Below are 19,106 nucleotides of genomic sequence, written 5' to 3' on the forward strand. Positions count from 1 at the left end.
TTTAATATACTTTGCTTCCTTTGCTGTACAGTAGCTTTTTAGTTTGATGTAGTCCCACTTGTTTTTACTTTTGGTGTCAGATCAAAAAACTCATTGACAAAACTGATGTCAAGGACATTACTGCCTTTGTTTTCTTAGAGTTTTATGGTTTCAGGTCTTCAAGTGTTTAATCATTTTGAGTAAATTTTTTGTGTGATGTAAGAAGTGTTTTGTGTGTGTGAATGAAAACCTAATTTTTTAAAGTGGGCTCTGGGTACTGAGGGTAAGTCCCCTTTAGTGTTGTGGTGGTGATTTTGTCCTTTTCAATGATGTGAACAATGACTCCTATGTCTGACACTGCATCCTGGTCCATAGCTTTAAGCATGGCTTGTTATATGAATTCAAACAGGTGCTCTAGATTCATGTTTGGCTCCCAAAGGGACTCATATATCCCATACATTTGTTTTTCGCATATGCTGATGACCAGAAAGTCGTCAGTCACCGTGGGGTAGCTGATGAGGTCTAAAGGGCAATGAAGGGCTTAAAGATTTTGAGAACTAATTGGGCAATTACTAGGTCAGTGTAGTACTGGCCAAACTATTTCTCAGAAAGGAGGTTGGCCACTATGCTCATGAAGGTTTAAGGCTTTATCTGCCAGCCATACTATAGCTCATACACGTTCATCCAGAACTTGAGGTGCAGAGCAGTAGTCTGGACATTGGTGGGGAGTCCAGCCAATCTGATGTACAGCCAGTCAGCCATTGAAAAATCTTCTGGAAGTCTGTGGTTATCACCTGGGCCTGGAAGTAGGACTAACTGTATTATCTTCTCCCTTTGTTTTATTTTTTATTGAGGTGTAATTAACATACAATTTTGTATTAGTTTCAGGTGTATAACACTGGTTCAAGACTTCTATACATTACTCACAACTTACCATGATCATTGTCATCACTATCTGTCACCATACAATGTTATTACAATATTATTGGCTATATTCCCTATGCTCTACTTTTCATCTCCATGACTTATTTTATAACTGGAAATCTGTACCTCTTAATCTCCTTTATATCACCCACCCCCTCTTCTCTGGCAGCCACCAGTTTGTTCCCTGTTTTTAAGAGTCTTTTTGTTTGTTTGTTCATTCATTTGTTTTGTTTTTTAGGTCCCACATGTAAATGAAATCATATGGCATTTGTCTTTTTCTATATGACTTGTTTCACATAGTGTAATACCCTCTAGGTCTATCTATGTTGTCACAAAGGACAAGGTTTCACCTCTTTTATGGCTGAGCAATATTCCAGCTTGCGCATGCACATGCACGCGCGTACACATACACACACACACACACACACAAACACACCCCACAATGAATCTTTATTCATTCATCTATTTATAGACATAGGTTGCTTCCATAACTTGTTATTATAAATAATGCTGCCATAAACACAGGGATGCACATATCTTTTCAAATTAGTGTTTTTGTATTCTTTGGGTAAATACCCAGTAGAGAAATTACTGAATCATGTAACATTTCTGTTTTTAATATTTTGATAAATCTCCATACTGTTTTCCACAGTGGCTGTACCAATTTGCATTCCCACCAACTGTGCACAAGATTTTCTTTTTCTCCACCTCCTCACTAACATGTATTATTTCTTGTCTTTTTGACAATAGCCATTCTGACAGTATAAGGTGATATCTCATTGTGGTTTTGATTTGCATTTTCCTGATAATAAGCAATGTTGAGCATCTTTTTTCTTGTGGGTCTGTTGGCCATCTGTATTTCTGTGGAAAAATATCTGTTAAGATCTTCTGCCCATTTTTTGATAAAATTACTTTTTTGATATCAAATTTTGTGTTCTTCATACATTTTGGTTATTAACCCCTTATCAGATAAATCATTTGTGAAGATCTTCTCTCATTCAGTAGGTTGTCTTTTCATTTTGTTGATGGTTTCCTTAGCTATGCAAAAGAGTTTTATTTTGTGGTAGTCACAATAGTTTGTTGTTGCTTTTGTTTCCTTTACCTGGAGACATATCTAGAAAAACGTTGCTAAGGCAATGAGAGATTACTGCATATATTTTTATCTAGAAGTTTTATGGTTTCAGATCTCACATTTAGGTGTTTAAACCATTTTGAATTTATTTTTGTGTAGGGTATTAAAGCATATGGTCCAGTTTTCCCAGTACCATTTATTGAAGGGACTTTCCCCCACTGTATATTCTTGCCTACTTTATTGTAGATTGACCATATAAACATGGGTTTATATCTGGGATCTCTATTCTGTTGATCTTTGTGTCTATTTTTGTACCATACTGCTTTTTTATAGCTTTGTAGTTTATACCTTGAAACCTGGGATTGTGGTACCTCTAGCTTTGTTCTTCTTTCTTGACATTGTTTTAGCTATTTGAGTAGCTTTTTTTTGGCTTCATACAAATTTCGGTATAATTTTAGTTCTGTGAAAAGTATTGTTGGTGTTTTAATCAAGATTGCACTGAATTTGCAGATAGCTTTGGACATTGTGGACACTTTAACAATATTAATTCTTAAATCCATTGGCATGGAATATATTTCCATTTGTTTATATCATCTTCAATTTTTTCATGAGTGTTTTATGGTTTTCAGAGTATGGGTTTTTCACTTCCTTAAGTTTATTCCTCGGTATTTTATATTTTGTGGTGCAATTGCAAATGGGATTGCTTTTTTAAAAATCTTTTTCTGCTACTTTGTTATTAGTGTATAGAAATGTAACAGATTCTGTATGTTTATTTTGTATTCTGCAAATTTACTGACTACTTTATTTCTAATAGTTTTTAGGTGGAGTCTTTAGGGTTTTATAGAGAGATTATCAAGTCAGTTACAAATAGTGACAGTTTCACTTTTTAATTTGGATGCCTTTTATTTTTCTTGTCTGATTTCCACAGCTAGGACTTCTAGTGCTATGTAGAATAAAGTGGTGGGAGTGAATAGACATCCTTTTCTTGTTCCTGATCTTGGAGGAAAAGTTTTTAGTTTTTCTCCATTGGGTATGATGTTAACTGTTTTTCATATATGACCTTTATTATGTGGAGCTATGTTCCCTTTAAATCCACTTTGTTCAGAAACTTCATCATAAATGTATTTTTCAAATGTTTTTTCTGCATCGATGGAAATGATTATACAGTTTTTATCTTTTCTTAACGTGATACATCACATCAATTGATTTGTGAATACTGAACTACACTTGAATCCCTGGAATAAATCCTACTTGATTGTGGTGAATGATTTAAAAAATGTATTGCTGAATTCAGTTGATATATTTTGTTGAGGATTTTTGCATCTATGTTCATCAGAGATATTGATATTGGCCTGTAAGTTTTTTTTAAGTTCATTTATTTATTTTGAGAGAGAGAGAGCGTGCAAACATGAGTAGGGGAGGGAAAGAGAAAGAGGGAGAGAGAGAATCCCTGTCAGCACAGAGCCCAATGTGGGGCTCGATCTCATGAACCATGAGATCATGACCTGAGCCAAAATCAAGAGTTGGACACTTAACTGACTGAACCACTTAGGCGCCCCAGCCTGTAGGGTTGTTTTTTTTTTTTTTTTTTTTTTTTAATAGTTGCCTTTGTCAGGTTTTGGTATTAGGATGATGTTGATTTTATAGAATAAATTTGGAAATTTTCCTTCTTCTTTTAGGAATAGCTTGAGAAGAATAGGTATTAACTCTTCTTTAAATGTTTGGTAGAATTCACCTATGAAGTGATCTGGTCCAGGACTTTGTTGGGAGTTTTTTGAGTACTGTTCAATTTTATAACAGGTAATTAGTCTGTTCAAATTTTTTGTTTCTTCCTGATTTAGTTTTGGAAGATTCTATACTTCTAAGAATTTACCCCCCCCTTTTTTTTGTAGGTTGTCCAATTTGTTGACATATAAATTTTATGATATTCTCTTATAATTCCTTGTATTTCTGTGGTGTTGGTTATTTTCTCTTCTTTGTTTCTGATTCTGAGTCCTCCCTTTTTAAATTTTTTAATGTTTATTTATTTACTTTTAATTTTTTAAAAGATCTTTTAAAGTTTATTTTGAGAGACAGAAAAAGTATGAACAGGGGAGGAGCAGAGGGAGAGGAGAGAGTGAGAATCCCAAGCAGGTTTCGGCACTGCTGGCAAGAAGCTCAATGCAGGGCTCTAACTCATGAACTGTGAGATCATCACCTGAGGCAAAGTCAGACGCTTAACCAACTGAGCCACCCAGACACCCCAAATGTTTATTTTTGAGAGAGAGTGAGCACATGTGAGCTGAGGAGGGGCAGAGAGAGAGGAAGACACAGAATCTGAAGCTGGTTCCAGGATCTGAGCTGTCAGCACAGAGCCCAACATGGGGCTTGAACTCACAAACCATGATATGACCTGAGCTGAAGTCAGACACTTAACCAACTGAGTCGCCCACATGCCTCAAGTCCTCTTTTTCCCTTGATGAGTTTGATGAAGGTTTATCATTTAGTTTATCTCCTCAAAGAACCAGCTCCTGGTTTCATTGGTCTTATCTATATATTGTTTTTAGTCTCTATTTCATTTATTTCAACTCTAATCTTAATTTTCCTTCCTTGTAATAGCTTTGGTTTTTTCATTGTTCTCTTCCTAATGCTTCAGGTGTAAGATTAGGTGTTTGAGGTTTTTTGTTTTTTATTTTTATTTTTTTTAAGGTAGGCCCATATCACGATAAGCTTTCCTCTTAGAATTGCTTTTGCTGCATCTCCAAGATTTCAGACCATTTTGTTTTCTTTCTTTTTTTAAATTTTTTAAATGTTTATTTATTATTGAGAGACAGAGCAAGAGCATAGGAGGGGTAGAGAGAGGGGGAGAGACAGAATCTTAAACAAGCTCCAGGTTCTGAGCTGTCAGCACAGAGCCCGATGAGGGACTCGAATTCATGAACCAAGAGATCAAGACCTGAGCCAAAGTCAGTAGCTTAACCAACTGAGCCAACCAGGTGCCCAAGACCATTGTGTTTTCATTTGCACTGGTCTCCATGTATTTTTTTCTAAATTTCCTTTTTTATTCGTGGTTAACCCATTCATTGTTTAGTAGCTTGTTTAGCCTCCATGTCCTTTTGTGTTTTCCAGATATTCTTGTAATTGATTTGTTTCATACCATTGTGGTTGGAAAAGTTGCTTAATATTATTGCAATCTTCTTAAATTTATTGACTTTATTGTGGTCTAAAGTGATCTATCCTGGAGAATGTTCCATATACACGTGGAAAGAATGTGTATTCTGCTATTTTTGGATGGGCTATTCTGTATATATTTGTTAGGTCCATCTGGTCTAATATGCCATTCAAAGACACTTTCCTTGTTAATTTTCTGTATGAATGATCTATTAATGTAAATGGGTTGTTAAAGTCCCCTACTACTATTGTATTATTGTCAGTTTCTCCCTTTATGTCTGTTAATATTTGGTTTATGTATTTAGGTGCTCCTATGTTAGATACATAGATATTTATAACTGTTATATCCTCTTATTGTATTGATCCCTTATTATATAGTGTTCTTTGTCTCTTACTAGTCTTTGTTTTAAAGTATACTATGTCTAAGTATTGCTCCCCTTTCTTCTTTATTTTTCCTTCTATTTGTATGCTATGTTTTTTCAGCCCTTCATTTCCAGCCTACATGTCTTTAGGTCTTAAGTGAGTCTCTTCTAGGCAGCATAAAAACACATCTAATTTTTTAAATCTAGTCAGCCCCCCTAGGTCTTTTGCTTGGAGCATTTAGTCCATTTAAAGTAATTATTAATAAGTATGTACATATTGCCATTTTGTTAATTGTTTCCTGGTTGTTTGTGTAGTTCTTCTCTGTTCCCTCCTTCTTCTATTGCTCTTTTCTCTTGTGGCTTGATGGATTTCTTTAGTGTTATGCTTGGATTCATTTCTCTTTATTTTTTGTGTATCTATTATAGGTTTTTGATTTGGGGCTACCATTGGATTTGTATATAACATCTTATGTGTACAGCAGTCTATGTTAAGTTGGTGGTTGCTTAAGTTTGAACACACTCTAAAGGCATAAATTTTTAGTCCCCCCTCCATGTTTCATGTATTTGTTGTAATAGTTTATAACTTTTTGTGTATCATATCCCTCAACTGTTTTTTTTTTTTTTGAGGATATAGATTTTACTGCTTTTGGGTTTTAATTCCATACTACCTTTATAAGTGATTAAACTACTTCCTTTACTACATGTTTGCTTTTAGTCATGAATTTTCCTTTCATAATTTTTGTTTTAGTCCTGATTATGGCCTTTATTTTCTACTGAAAGAATTGTCTTTAACATTTCTTGTAAGGCTAGTTTAGTGATGATGAACTCCTTTGTTTGGGAAAGTCTTTATCTCTCCTATTCTGAATGATAACCTTGCTGGGTAAAGTATTCTTTTTATTTTATTTTTTTATTTTTTTTAAATTTAGATCTAAATTAGCATATAGTGCAACAATGATTTTAGGAGTAGATTCCTTAATGTCCTTTACCCATTTAGCCCATCCCCCCTCCACAAGCCCTCTAGTAACCCTCTGTTTGTTCTCCATATTTAAAGTCTCTTATGTTTTGTCCCCCTCCCTGTTTTTATATTTTTTGTTTCCCTTATGTTCACCTGTTCTGTGTCTTAAAGTCCTCATATGAGTGAAGTCACATGATATTTGTTTTTCTCTGATTAATTTCGCTTAGCATAATACCCTCTAGTTCCATCCATGTAGTTGAAAATGGCAAGATTTCATTCTTTTTGATTGCCGAGTAATACTCCATTGTATATATATGCCATATCTTCTTTATCCATTCATCCATCGATGAACATTTGGGCTGTTTCCATACTTTGGCTATTGTTGATAGTGCTGCTATAAACATTGGGGTGCATGTGTCCCTTCAAAACAGCACACCTGTATCCCTTGGACAAATACCTAGTAGTGCAATTGCTGGGTCATAGGGTAATTCCATTTTTAATTTTTTTGAGGAACCCCCATACAGTTATCCAGAGTGGCTGCACCCATTTCCATTCACACCAGTAGGGCAAAAGAGATCCTCTTTTTCCACATCCTTGCCAACATGTGTTGTTGCCTGAGTTGTGAATGTTAGACATTCTGACAGGTGTAGGTGGTATCTAATTGTGGTTTTGAGTTCTATTTCCCTGATGATGAGTGATGTTGGGCATTTTTTCATGTGTTGGGTGGCCATCTGGGTGTCTTCTTTGGTGAAATGTCTATTCATATCTTTTGCCCATTTCTTCACTGGATTATTTGTTTTTGGGGTGTTGAGTTTGATAATTCTTTATAGATTTTGGATACTAACCCTTTACCTGTTATGTCGTTTGCAAATATCTTCTCCCATTCTGTCGGTTGCCTTTTAGTTTTGCTGATTGTTTCCTTTGCTGTGCGGAAGCTTTTTTTTTGATGAGGTCCCAGTAGTTCATTTTTGCTTTTGTTTCCCTTGCCTCTGGAGATGTGTTGTGTAAGAAGTTGCTGCGGCCAAGGTCAAAGAGGTTTTTGCCTGCTTTCTCCTCAATGATTTTGTTGGCATTCTGTCTTACATTTAGGTCTTTCATCCATTTTGAGTTTATTTTTGTGCCTGGTGTAAGAAAGTGGTCCAGGTTCATTTTTTTGCATGTTGCTGTCCAGTTTTCCCAGCACCACTTGCTGAGGAGACTGTCTTTATTCCATTGGATATTCTTTCCTGCTTTGTCAAAGATTGGCCATACATTTGTGGGTCCACTTCTGGGTTCTCTATTCTGTCCCAATGATCTGAGTGTCTGTTCTTGTGCCAGTATCATGCTGTCTTGATGATTACAATTTCGTAGCATAGGTTGAAGTCCAGGATTGTGATGCCTCCTGCTTTGGTTTTCTTTTTCAATATCTCTTTGGATATTCAGGGTCTTTTCTGGTTCCATACAAATTTTAGGGATTATTTGTTATAGCACTGTGAAGAATGCTCATGTTATTTGGATAGGGATTGTACTGAATATGTAGATTGCTTTGGGTAGTATCGACATTTTAACAATATTTGTTCTTCCTATCCAGGAGCATGGAATCTTTTTACATTTTTTGGTGTCTTCTTCAATTTATTTCATAAGCTTTTTATAGTTTTCAGTGTATAGATTTTTCACCTCTTTGGTTAGATTTATTCCTAGGTATTTTATGGTTTTTGGTGCAATTATAAATGGGATCAATCCTTGATCTCTCTTTCTGTTGCTTCATTGTTGGTGAATAGGAATGAAACTGATTTCTGTGCATTGATTTTATATCCTGCAACTTTGCTGAATTCATGGATCAGATCTAGCAGTTTTTTGATGAAATCTTTTGGGTTTTCCATATAGAGTATCATGTCATCTGCGAAGAGCGAAAGTTTGACCTCCTCCTGGCTGATCTGGATGCCTTTTATTTCTTTGTGTTGTCTGATTGCTGAGGCTAAGACTTCCAATATTATGTTGAATAACAGTGGCAAGAGTGGACATCCCTGTCTTGTTCCTGACCTTATGAGAAAATCTGTTTTTCCTCATTGAGGATGATATTAGCGTTGGGTCATTAATATATGGTTTTTATGATCTCGAGGTATGATTCTTCTATCCCTACTTTCTTGAGGGCTTTTATCAAGAAAGCATGCTGTATTTTGTCAAATTTCTTTTATTGATGTGATGAATCACGTTAATTGTTTTGTAGATATTGAATCAGCCCTGCATCCCAGGTATAAATCCCACTTGGTCATGGTGAATAATTTTTTTTAATGTATTGTTTGATCCGGTTGGCTAATATCTTGTTGAGGATTTTTGCATCCATGTTTATCAGGGAAATTGGTCTATAGTTCTCCTTTTTAGTGGTGTCTCTGTCTGGTTTTGGAATCAAGGTAATGCTGGCCTCATAGAAAGAGTTTGGAAGTTTTCCTTCCATTTCTATTTTTTTGGAACAACTTCAAGAGAATAGGTGTTAACTCTTCCTTAAATGGTAGAATTGCCCCAGAAAGCCATCTGGCCCTAGACTCTTGTTTTTTGGGAAATTTTTATTACTCATTCGATTTCTTTACTGGTTATGGGTGTGTTCAAATTTTCTATTTCTTCTTGTTTCAGTAGTGTATATGTTTCTAGGAATTTGTCCATTTCTTCCAGATTGCCCATTTTATTGGCATATGATTCCTCATAATATTCTCTTATTGTTTTTATTACTGCTGTGTTGGTTGTGATCTCTCCTCTTTTGTTCTTGATTTTATTTATTTGGGTCCTTTCCTTTTTCTTTTAGATCAAACTGGCTAGGAGTTTATCAATTTTGTTAATTCTTTCAAAGAGCTAGCTTCTGGTTTCACTGATCTATTCTACTGTTTTTGTTTTGTTTTTGTTTTTTTTTTTTTTTTTTTTTTCAGGTTTATTCACATTAATTTCTGCTCTAATCTTTATTATTTCCTGTCTTCCGCTGGTTTTGGGTTTTATTTGCTGTTCTTTTTCCAGCTCTTTAAGGTGTAAGATTAGGTTGTGTATCTGAGATCTTTCTTCCTTCTTTAGGAAGGCCTGGATTGCTATATACTTTCCTCTTATGACCGCCTTTGCTGTGTCCCATACATTTTGGGTTGTGGTATTATCATTTTCATTGGCTTCCATATAATTTTTCATCTCCTCTTTAACTTCTTAGTTGGCCCATTCACTCTTTAGTAGGATGTTCTTCAGTCTTCAAGTATTTGTTACCTTTCCAAATTTTTTCTTGTGGTAGATTTCGAGTTTCATAGTGTTGTGGTCTGAAAATATGCACAGTATAATCTTGATCTTTTTGTACTTGCTGAGGACTGATTTGTGTCCCAGTATGTGGTCTTTTCTGGAGAATGTTCCATGTGCACTGGAGAGGTGCTTTAGGATGAAATGTTCTGAATATATCCATTAAGTCCATCTGGTCCAGTGTGTCATTCAAAGCCATGGTTTCCTTGTTGATTATTTGATTAGATTATCTGTCGATTGCTGTGAGTGGGGTGTTGAAGTCTCCTACTATTATGGTATTACTATCAGTGAGTTTATGTTTGTGATTAATGGATTTATATATTTGGGTGCCTCCACATTTGGTGCATAAATGTTTACAATTGTTAGGTCTTCTTGGAGGATAGACCCTTAATTATGATATAATGCCCTTCTTCATCTCTTGATACAGACTTTATTGTAAAGTCTCGATTGTCTGATATAAGTATGGCTACTCTGGCTTTCTTTTGTTGACCATTAGCATGATAGATGGTTCTCCATCCGCTTACTTTCAATCTGAAGGTGTCTTTAGGTCTAAAGTGGGTCTCTTGTAAATAGCATAAAGATGGATCTTATTTTCTTACCCATTCTATTACCCTATGTCTTTTAATTGGAGCATTGAGTCCATTGACATTTAGAGTACTGAAAGATAACAATTTATTGCCATTATGTTGCTTGTAGAGTTGGAGTTCCTGGTGGTGTTCTCAGATCCTTTCTAATCTTTGTTGCTTTTGGTATCTATCTATCATCTATTTTTTTTTCATCTTTTCTCCCCTCAGAGAGTCCCCCTTAAAATTTCTTGTAGGGCTGGTTTAGTGTCACAAACTCCTTTAATTTTTGTTTGTCTGGGAAACTTTATCTCTGCTTCTATTTTGAATGACAGCCTTGCTGGATAACGAATTCTTGGTTGCATATTTTTCTGATTCAGCACGTTGAATATATCTTGACACTCCTTTCTGGCCTGCCAAGTTTCTATGGATAGGTCTGCTGCAAGCCTGATCTGTCTTCCCTTGTAGGTTATGGACTTTTTTTTCTCTTGCTGCTTTCATGATTCTCTCCTTGCCTGAGTGTTTTGTGAATTTGACTCTGCTATGCCTTGTTGATGCTCAGTTTTTGTTGAATGTAATGGGGATCCTCTGTGTTTCCTGGATTTTGATGTCTGTGTCTTTCCCCAGGTTAGGAAAGTTTTCTGCTATGATTTGCTCATATAACCCTTCTACCCCTATTTCTCTCTCTTCCTTTTCTGGGACGCCTATGATCCTGATGTTGTTCCTTTTTAATGAGTCATTAATTCTTAAATCATGCTCTTTTGCCTTAATCTCCCTCTTTTTTTCTGCTTCATTATTCTCCATAAGTTTGTCCTCTATATCGCTGATTCTCTGTTCTGCCTCCTCCATCCTTGCCTCTGCAGCATCCATTCGAGATTGCAGCTCAGTTATAGCATTTTTTATTTCATCCTGACTAGGTTTTACTTCTTTTTTCTCTGCAGAAAGGGATTCGAATCCATTGTCAACTCCAGCTAGTATTCTTATTATCATGATTCTAAATTTTGGTCCAGACATCTTGCTTGTATCTGTATTGGTTAAGCCCCTGGCTGTCATTTCTTCCTCTCTTTCTTTTGGGGTGAATTCCTTCATTTCATCATTTTGAATGTAGAAAAGGAATTAAGGAGGTAGAAAAATTAAAATAAAAAAATTAAAATTATAAAAATATTAAAATTAAAAACAAATACACACAAAAAAAATTGAATAAATGATGCTAGGTCCTAGGTGTGTTTTGTCTGGGTATTGAAAGTGGCTTGATTAGAGAAAAAAGGAAAAATAAGGAAATCATTTGCAAACTTGAAAAAATGAATACAATGAAGTAGACTAAAATAAAATGATGGAAGTAAAATAGAATTTGAAAAAATTTAAACAAAAGTAAAAAATATAGTAGAAAAAAATAAAAATATTTTTAATAAAAATTGAAAATAAAAATGAATTTTTTCTTTCTGTATTCAAGAAAAGAAACGAAAGAGAGGAGAGAAAGAAAGGAAGAAAGAAAGAAAGAAAATCGAATAGATGGACCTAACAGACTGAAATACAACTGAAATTACTTTGTTTTCCCCTAGAAGTCAAACTGTGAAGTGCTTTACAGTCCGTAAACTAAGCAGGTGGTGAGACTTGTGTTCTTGAAGAGTGAGGTTGGCCCAGTTGGGCAGGGCTTAGTGTAATGGCTTCCTTCTCCACTAGATGGCGCTGATAGCCTACTGGGATGGATTGCTGTGGTGCTTGTAGGTGAGTATACGCATGCGTGGAAGTGGTGAAAATGGCGTCACTGAGCTACTCAGTCTCTAGTACTGGAACTCTCTTCTCCCTGATCAGTAATTGTGCACCCTTCCTTCATCTTCAGCTTCTGTCCACTCACTTCCACACTGTCCATGACAAAGACCCAGGCAGCACCTCCCTCCCAAGTTTTGTCTCAGATGCGGCTGCCTTCTCTGGCCCCCCCCTTCTGAGGGACTGTGGCTTTGACCCATTCCGCCCCTCTGCAGAGGGTCTCACCGAGCAATGGCCAAGTGCTGGCCACACCCAGGAACGCTTGCAGGACCATGCTGCTGCCGATGCCCGGAGACTGCAGCCAGGTGCCAGACAGCCCCCCAAAAAGTTCACGAAACAGTGTAGCAGCAGCTCCTCAGGGATTATGGAAAATCACAACATACATCTGGCACCAGGCTTCACCCCCAATGACCTTGTTCTGGCACCAGTGAATGTGGCTGTTCTCTGAGGTCTGCTGCGCCCAGGTGGCCTCACAGCTTCTACTAAATGTCCTTCCAGCAGTGGAACCGCTTCTCCCCGTGTGGCCCAAGAATCTCCCGGACCCCACTCTGCTCCTGGGGATTCGCCCTTCCCACCAGAGCACTGCCAGGTATCGAGCTGTGGAGTTTCAGACTCTGCACTCACCCTGTTTAGTCTTAATGGAATCTAAACCCTCTCTTTTCTCCTTTCTTCCTTTTTAGTTCAGTCCTTGCAGCTGTTTCCAATTTTCCACTTTCTCTCCAGCTACTTTTGGGGAAGGGTGCTTTTCCCATATTCTTCCCCCCCTCACCCCCATCTCTGTCCTCTCTCCACATGCAAAAGCGGCTCCCTGCCCTCCACAGCTTCTCTCTCCCCAAGTTCACCTCTCCATGCCACATACCTGCTGAATTCTGTGGTTCAAGTTGTGCATTGTTGTATTAATCCTCAGATCAGTTTTCTAGGTGTGCAGGATGGTTTAGTGTTGGTCTGGCTGTATTTCATGGACATGAGACACACAAAAAACTTATATGCTGTTCTGCCATCTTGGCTCCTCCCCAGGGTAAAGTATTATTAGTTTCAGGCAATTTCTTCCTTGCAGTACTTTGAAAATATCATGCCACTCCATTCTGGCCTGCAAAGCTGCTGAGAATCAGCTAGAAGCCTTATGGGTTCTCCTTTGTGTGTAACTACTCTTCCTAATCTAAAAATTCCCTCTTTATGATTGCTTTTTGCCATTTTGATTACTTTGTGTCTCGGTGTGGATCTCCTTGGGTTCATTTTGTTAGGAACTCTCTGTGATTCCTGGATCTGCATATCTGTTTCCTTCCCCAGATTAGGTAAGTTTTCTGCCTCCTGCTCTTTCTTCTTCTGGGATCCCTATAAATGTTATTATGCCTAATGAGGTTTCAGAGTTCCCCTTAAGCTATTCTCATTTTTAAATTTTTTTCCCTTTTTGCTATTAGCTTGGTTGCTTTCAATCATCCTCTTTCAGATTGCTGATTCATTCCTCTGCATCCTCTAATCTGCTGTTATTCCCTCTAGTGCATTTTTAATTTATTATTGAATTTTTCACCTGTTTCTTTTTTGTTTTCTACTTGAAGTTCTCGTTGAGTTCATCCATTCTTTCCTCAAGTCCAGGGAGTAGCTTTATGACCATTATTTTCAATTCTTTATCAGGCATATTGCTTATCACAGTTTAATTTAGCTCTTTTTTTCTGATACTGTTTTAGTCTTTCATTTGGTACATATTCCTCTCATTTGCTTAACTTTGTTTCCATGTATTAGGTAAGTCAGCTACATCTCCTGGTCTTGAAAGTGGTGGCCTTGTATAGAAGAGGTCCTGTGGTGCCCTGTAGCACAATCCCTAGTCACCAGAACTGAGAGCTGCAGTGGTGTCTCTTCTGTGGGCTGCTTGTGCCCTGCTGTTGTGGCTAAGCCACTTGTCTTTATCTCAGACTGCTGTAATGACCCACTGCCTGCTATAAGCAAACTGGGCAGGGTTTGGTCCCTCTGCTGATAACAGAACTGTCTAGGCCATTGTGGTGGGCAAGGCTGGCAGTCAAGGTAACTGAAATTAGCCTCTCTGCCAGTTGCAGGCACACCAAAAGGTAAGGCTTGCTTCCTACAAGGCCAACTGAAAGGCTTTCATTGGTAGGCTGCAATCAGACTAAGCATCTGCAGTTACCCTCTTTGCCACAGCAGGTGCAAAAGCAGTTGAGCTTCCTCCCTGTGCAGCCAGCTAAGAGGCTCAGTTGGTGAAACTGCAGGCACACTGGTGTGTGGGGTTATCCCCCTTCTCCTCACTTTGGAGTGGTGCTGGTCGGACTTTCAGGGGGCTGGATGCCTACTGAGGAGGGTGGGTCTGTGGGGCAATCCAGGGGCAGGGCATGTAGTGCTAGCAAGATAGGTGGAGAGTGTTAACAATGACTCACACAAGTATCAGGTTTTCCTGTCTGGAGAAGAGAAATGGTGCCTGCTGGTTCTCCACCCCTCCCCCCCACCGCACCCCCCAGAGAAATCTAAAGATCCCTGGCCTTCCAGTGCACATTCTGAAATTAGTAAATCAATCTCCTTCACATATACCCCAGGCACTTTTCAAATTGCTGCTTCTGTGCTGTCTTGAGTTACTAAGCTGACTCTTTAAGGGCAGGGACTCATTTTCCTATTGCCCTCCTGCTCTCCCAGACTTAAGGTGGCTGATCTTTAAAGTATGTTTTTAAAGCCCTGCTTATTTTAAATGCTCCTGAAGTTAAACACCACTGGTTTGCAAGGCCACATAAGGGGACTGGTCTTCCCAGTGTGGGTCCCCTGTGCCTGGAGTGCCTGGTATGAGGTCTCATCCTTTTCGCTTCTCCATTCTGGTGGTATCCCTCCCATTTGTGGTTACTCTCACCAGGGTTTTGGTTTCCACTCTTCATACCTTTTTCAATGTGATCTCCTCTCTACAATGGACTGTGGGAGGTCTGTTCTACCAGTCTTCAGGATGTTTTCAGAGTTAGCTGTATAAATACAGCTGCTATGTTGGTGGCCTGTGGGATGAGGTGAGCTCAGGTTCCTCCTACTCTGCCATCTTCTCTCTTCCCTGAACTTTCTCTCTTCCATTCACTCAATAAGGGTAGTTGAAGATTAAAAAAAATCTTTAAGAATTTTATCAAGGAGCAAATTCCAACAGGTTGAATGACTAATGGAAAGTTTGCTACTTTAGAACACTAACTCTGTCAGGCAAGTAGTCTTTCCCCCATTTGACATAAGTTTTGGTTGAGAAAAGCAATTTTTTCATGATTATATAACATGCCAACCATGAGCGTTCAAACACAGATCTGCCTGAGAAAGCCACTTTCTACTATTCCAATAGTAGACAAATTTTAGCATGCTTTAGAATATCTAACTATTGGGGTGCTCAATCCAAATACAGATCCAGATGGCCTCTTGGAATATGTATCTTTTATAAACACACCAGGTAAATGCGATGTGGTCCAGGATCCATACTTTAGAACTAGAGTCCATTAACTCTGAAAACTGCCTACTCAAGAAAATCAGAAATCATGTATCTTTAAATTAGTATTTGTTATTATTATCTGGCTATACACCAGCTATTCCTTAGCTACTAGAGTCCTAGAAGTCTTACCCAAGAGGCTATATGATAGAATATCCCAGGAACATTTTATAAGTATAGAGGATTCTTGTTAAATTTGAATCTGGTAAAAATAATAAACCTACCTTCCCTGAATTAACCATAAGATATAATTCATCATGATTGGGGCACTATTAATTATGTCAAAACAGTAGGAATTAATTAATTGGAACCATCCCGAGCAAACCAAGATACCTGAAGGAAAAACCAAACTAACTTTTTCTCACCATGTCCTACAACTATTAAGTATTTTTATAAACTCAATACCATGTTCCTATTCAAAAAAAATTAGTAGGTTTACCATTTGTTTCATTTTATTTTGATGAATATTATTTACAAAGAAGAAAAAACCACTTTTCTTGTTTGTACAAAGTCAATCCAAAATGGAGATGTATTTGTGAAGTACTAAAAGAGAACACCAAGGGACAGAAGATCTGCATTCAAATTAAAATGTCATTTTGTAGCTATGACCTTGGATTATTTTTCTTACTTGGGCCTCAGTTTCATCATATGTAAAATAAGGAATATCCACTAAACAACCACTTTAGAATTATCAGTGGATCAAATGAGGTAACAAGCATTCTGAAAGTATCTCAAAATAGCTGGAAAATGTTATAATTAAAGACAAAATAAATTTGAAGGGAAACATTACAAGACATATCTTCTCACAGCAGCTGTAATGATATTACTAGATGTTTACAGATTGTTTTTGATGTAAATGTTGCCACTTCCCTCATTGTATTCCCCCAGAAGGATGGGATTCTAGATCTCTCAGGAGCCACAGGATTGACAGTGAGTATTGTTTAAGATAGAAAGTCCCTGACAGTTGTCTTCATTGTTAGATTATACTTATCAAAAAGAAAAAAATACCATTACCTTCAGTACCTGTAGAATCGGACATGACTTTCAAAAGTACAATCTTACTACCTTCTCACTACATAACAGCTACTGTGGTGAGTTCTCTGGCCCCATCCTTAGACTCAAGGATGGCCGAGTCAGCACCAAGAAATTCTTACAGACTGATTTTGTGAAGAATGCCTGTGACCAAGTGCCAGCACCTTCAAGAATTAGGACTGGCCCAGATGCTAATTATCCATATGATCTTAGGCAAGATGTACTTATAAAATGAGGTGATAGTCTTAGAGGATCATCCTGACATTCTAGAAGTCTCAATGACTACCATCTTGGGTATTTTCCTATTCTTTGTCATAACAGAAAAAAAAATCAGTTAAGCAGATATAGATGTTTTAAATAGATTTAAAACAGTTTCAGGATACATTGGAACTGATTAAAAGATAAAATCTTTTCCACATGAAGTGAAATCGTAGTTGTAAACAAACTAAGAAACATTTGTTTTACAAGATAATTTGCCATATGACCTCAAGGTATTAGACAATTTTTAAAGGCCTTATAATTTCTGAATTTTTCAATTGAGAGATTCTTGGCATTTTAAGTGTCTAGAAGACTGCCTTCATTTTTGGATATTTTCTTCTACATTTTCCAGTCTATTATCATTACAGAAGAAAACATTTAGCATACAATTACAGAAATAGATAATTAAACAGATTTAAAGTAACTTCAAGATACATTTACACTGAAATATACAGAGAAAATAGCTGAGTCAAAACACGCATTCACAGTCTCAATTTCATTAACTTATGGAAACTATTTAAATATGAACCGGGTAACATCTTACATGGTAACTGAATTCTTTAGATTTAACTAGAGACCTGTATAACACTTACAACATTTACACAATACTATTTTCAAAATAGGGTTTTGACCTCTAAGAATAAAAGTTCTTAGTGACAAACTTTAGGCAGCAGCTTAGCCCAGTGGATATTAACTTTGTTCTAAGAAGCAGCTACATATAAACAGTCCCTCATACCCTGCAGCAAGACAAAAGTGATATTAAGAAACTTTTAAGGCAGAAAAAAAGAATCCTACAAGTGTAAGGTCCAATGACAATGTTTACAAATGAACATAAGATCTCAATTATTAACTGAGCAAGTGACTTAATTTACACATTAACTCCTTTCCTGTTTCAGATTCTGGGAATATTTATGCTTACCCTATTGTGCAAGGCATTGAGAACACAGAGGAGGATCGGAGGATCGGACATGGTTTCAGTGGTGGGCTGGTATACGTTTAACAAACCCCTTCTTGGGAAGAGAATCCTTTACTTATAATATTTATGGATCCCTATGGTATAAATACTCCTATGTCCCATTTCAAGCTACCAACAATCTGGTAACTGGCTCACAAAATTCCTAACAATTCAACAGTCATCTCTTACAAACTATTATTAGCTAAGCTCCAATACACTACTGTATGGTCCCCACCCTCAAGTAGCTCGTAATCTCTTTGTGGGTACACACTTAAGAGGCTAGACAAGAACAGGGAAGATAGGGATAAAATTTAAACAATTCAGTTACAGAATTTGTAAGCAGTTTTAAAACTCAAAAGGAACAAAATCTGTGTAATTTTTGTACTTGTTTTCTATTCCACTTTTCCTTTTAATTTCAGAAAATTAAAATGCAGCATGTTTTCAGTAAAGGGTAAGTGGAATAAGAAGGAAAAAGACAAGAAAAAACATCCCAAGATTTATGTTAACAGTGATGTTTCCATCAGAAGAAAATGCTTACTAAGATAAGGGCAAATATAACTTTTAAAATTTAAGCCCTTTCAGTTCAGTTCCAAGTCCTGAAGATTTATCCTGTCCTCTTTGGCTGCAGCTTTGATGAGATTAGTATCGTGCAAAAGAAGCTAGCTAAAGAACACACTTCTTCACACCACTCACACTATCAGCTCATAATAAAAGGCAAAACTAAATTCTGGAATATGATAACTGAACTTCTTTTGCATAGTCACCTTCTTGGATCATATCTTGGGTAAGTGCCGGCTGGGGTGACCAGGAAATTCTTCTGGTAACAAAACATGGAGTCTACAGGTTGGGCACGTCCCCTGTTGCATCAGCCAAGGTCTAATGCACTAAGGAGCAAAAATATTCATGTCAGACTCTCAGAGTTAGACTAACAGAGGTAACTGCTACACTATATAATCAGTTACCAGCCAACATGTCTTCTGGTGGATCTTAAAACCTTATCTAGTAGATTGCCAAGCCAATTGCTGCAATAATGGCACCTTCTCTGATTCACTAAGCAATATAGCTGGTAATAGCAGAACACCTTTCGGCCAGTTTATTCTATTAGGATCCTTTCTCCAAACCCAATTTTCAGGATGAGTACCAATTCTTCCTAACAAAGAGGTTGAGGAAACCTGCCACATATTTTTCCTCTAGTTAATTATATATTGTTCTCATTTATAATCCAGAAAAAAATACAAAAGTGACTAATACCCTGTACCAAGTGCTAATGGTGTTTTGAATTTAAAATCCCTAGATGATGGATATACTTTTCAGATGTCTTTTTGGTGAAAATGGAAGTATTCTTTAGCTATGAACTATCTATTAAGTCATTCGCTTGAGTAA

General features: G+C 37.1%; 1 protein-coding gene and 1 pseudogene across 12 annotated transcripts in view; both read right to left on the reverse strand.

Annotated features, from left to right (window-relative positions):
• Positions 1–162: 162 nt before the first annotated feature.
• On the reverse strand, positions 163–17,738 carry LOC112849852 (proteasome subunit beta type-3 pseudogene; annotated as a pseudogene).
• The window catches only part of DZIP3 (DAZ interacting zinc finger protein 3), a 101,167-nt gene continuing 97,973 nt past the window's right edge, over positions 15,913–19,106 (reverse strand). For all 12 annotated transcript variants that reach the window (XM_025913314.2, XM_086675509.1, XM_086675503.1 and 9 more), the window contains one exon: positions 15,913–18,607. In XM_025913314.2, coding sequence (XP_025769099.1) covers positions 18,497–18,607 — 111 coding nt within the window. In that variant the 3' untranslated portion in view covers positions 15,913–18,496. The remainder of the gene's footprint in view (positions 18,608–19,106) is intronic.

The sequence above is a fragment of the Puma concolor genome, chromosome C2 (assembly GCF_028749965.1).
Source record: "Puma concolor isolate L17-30 chromosome C2, mPumCon1.1.hap2, whole genome shotgun sequence".
NCBI classification, from domain to species: domain Eukaryota; kingdom Metazoa; phylum Chordata; class Mammalia; order Carnivora; family Felidae; genus Puma; species Puma concolor.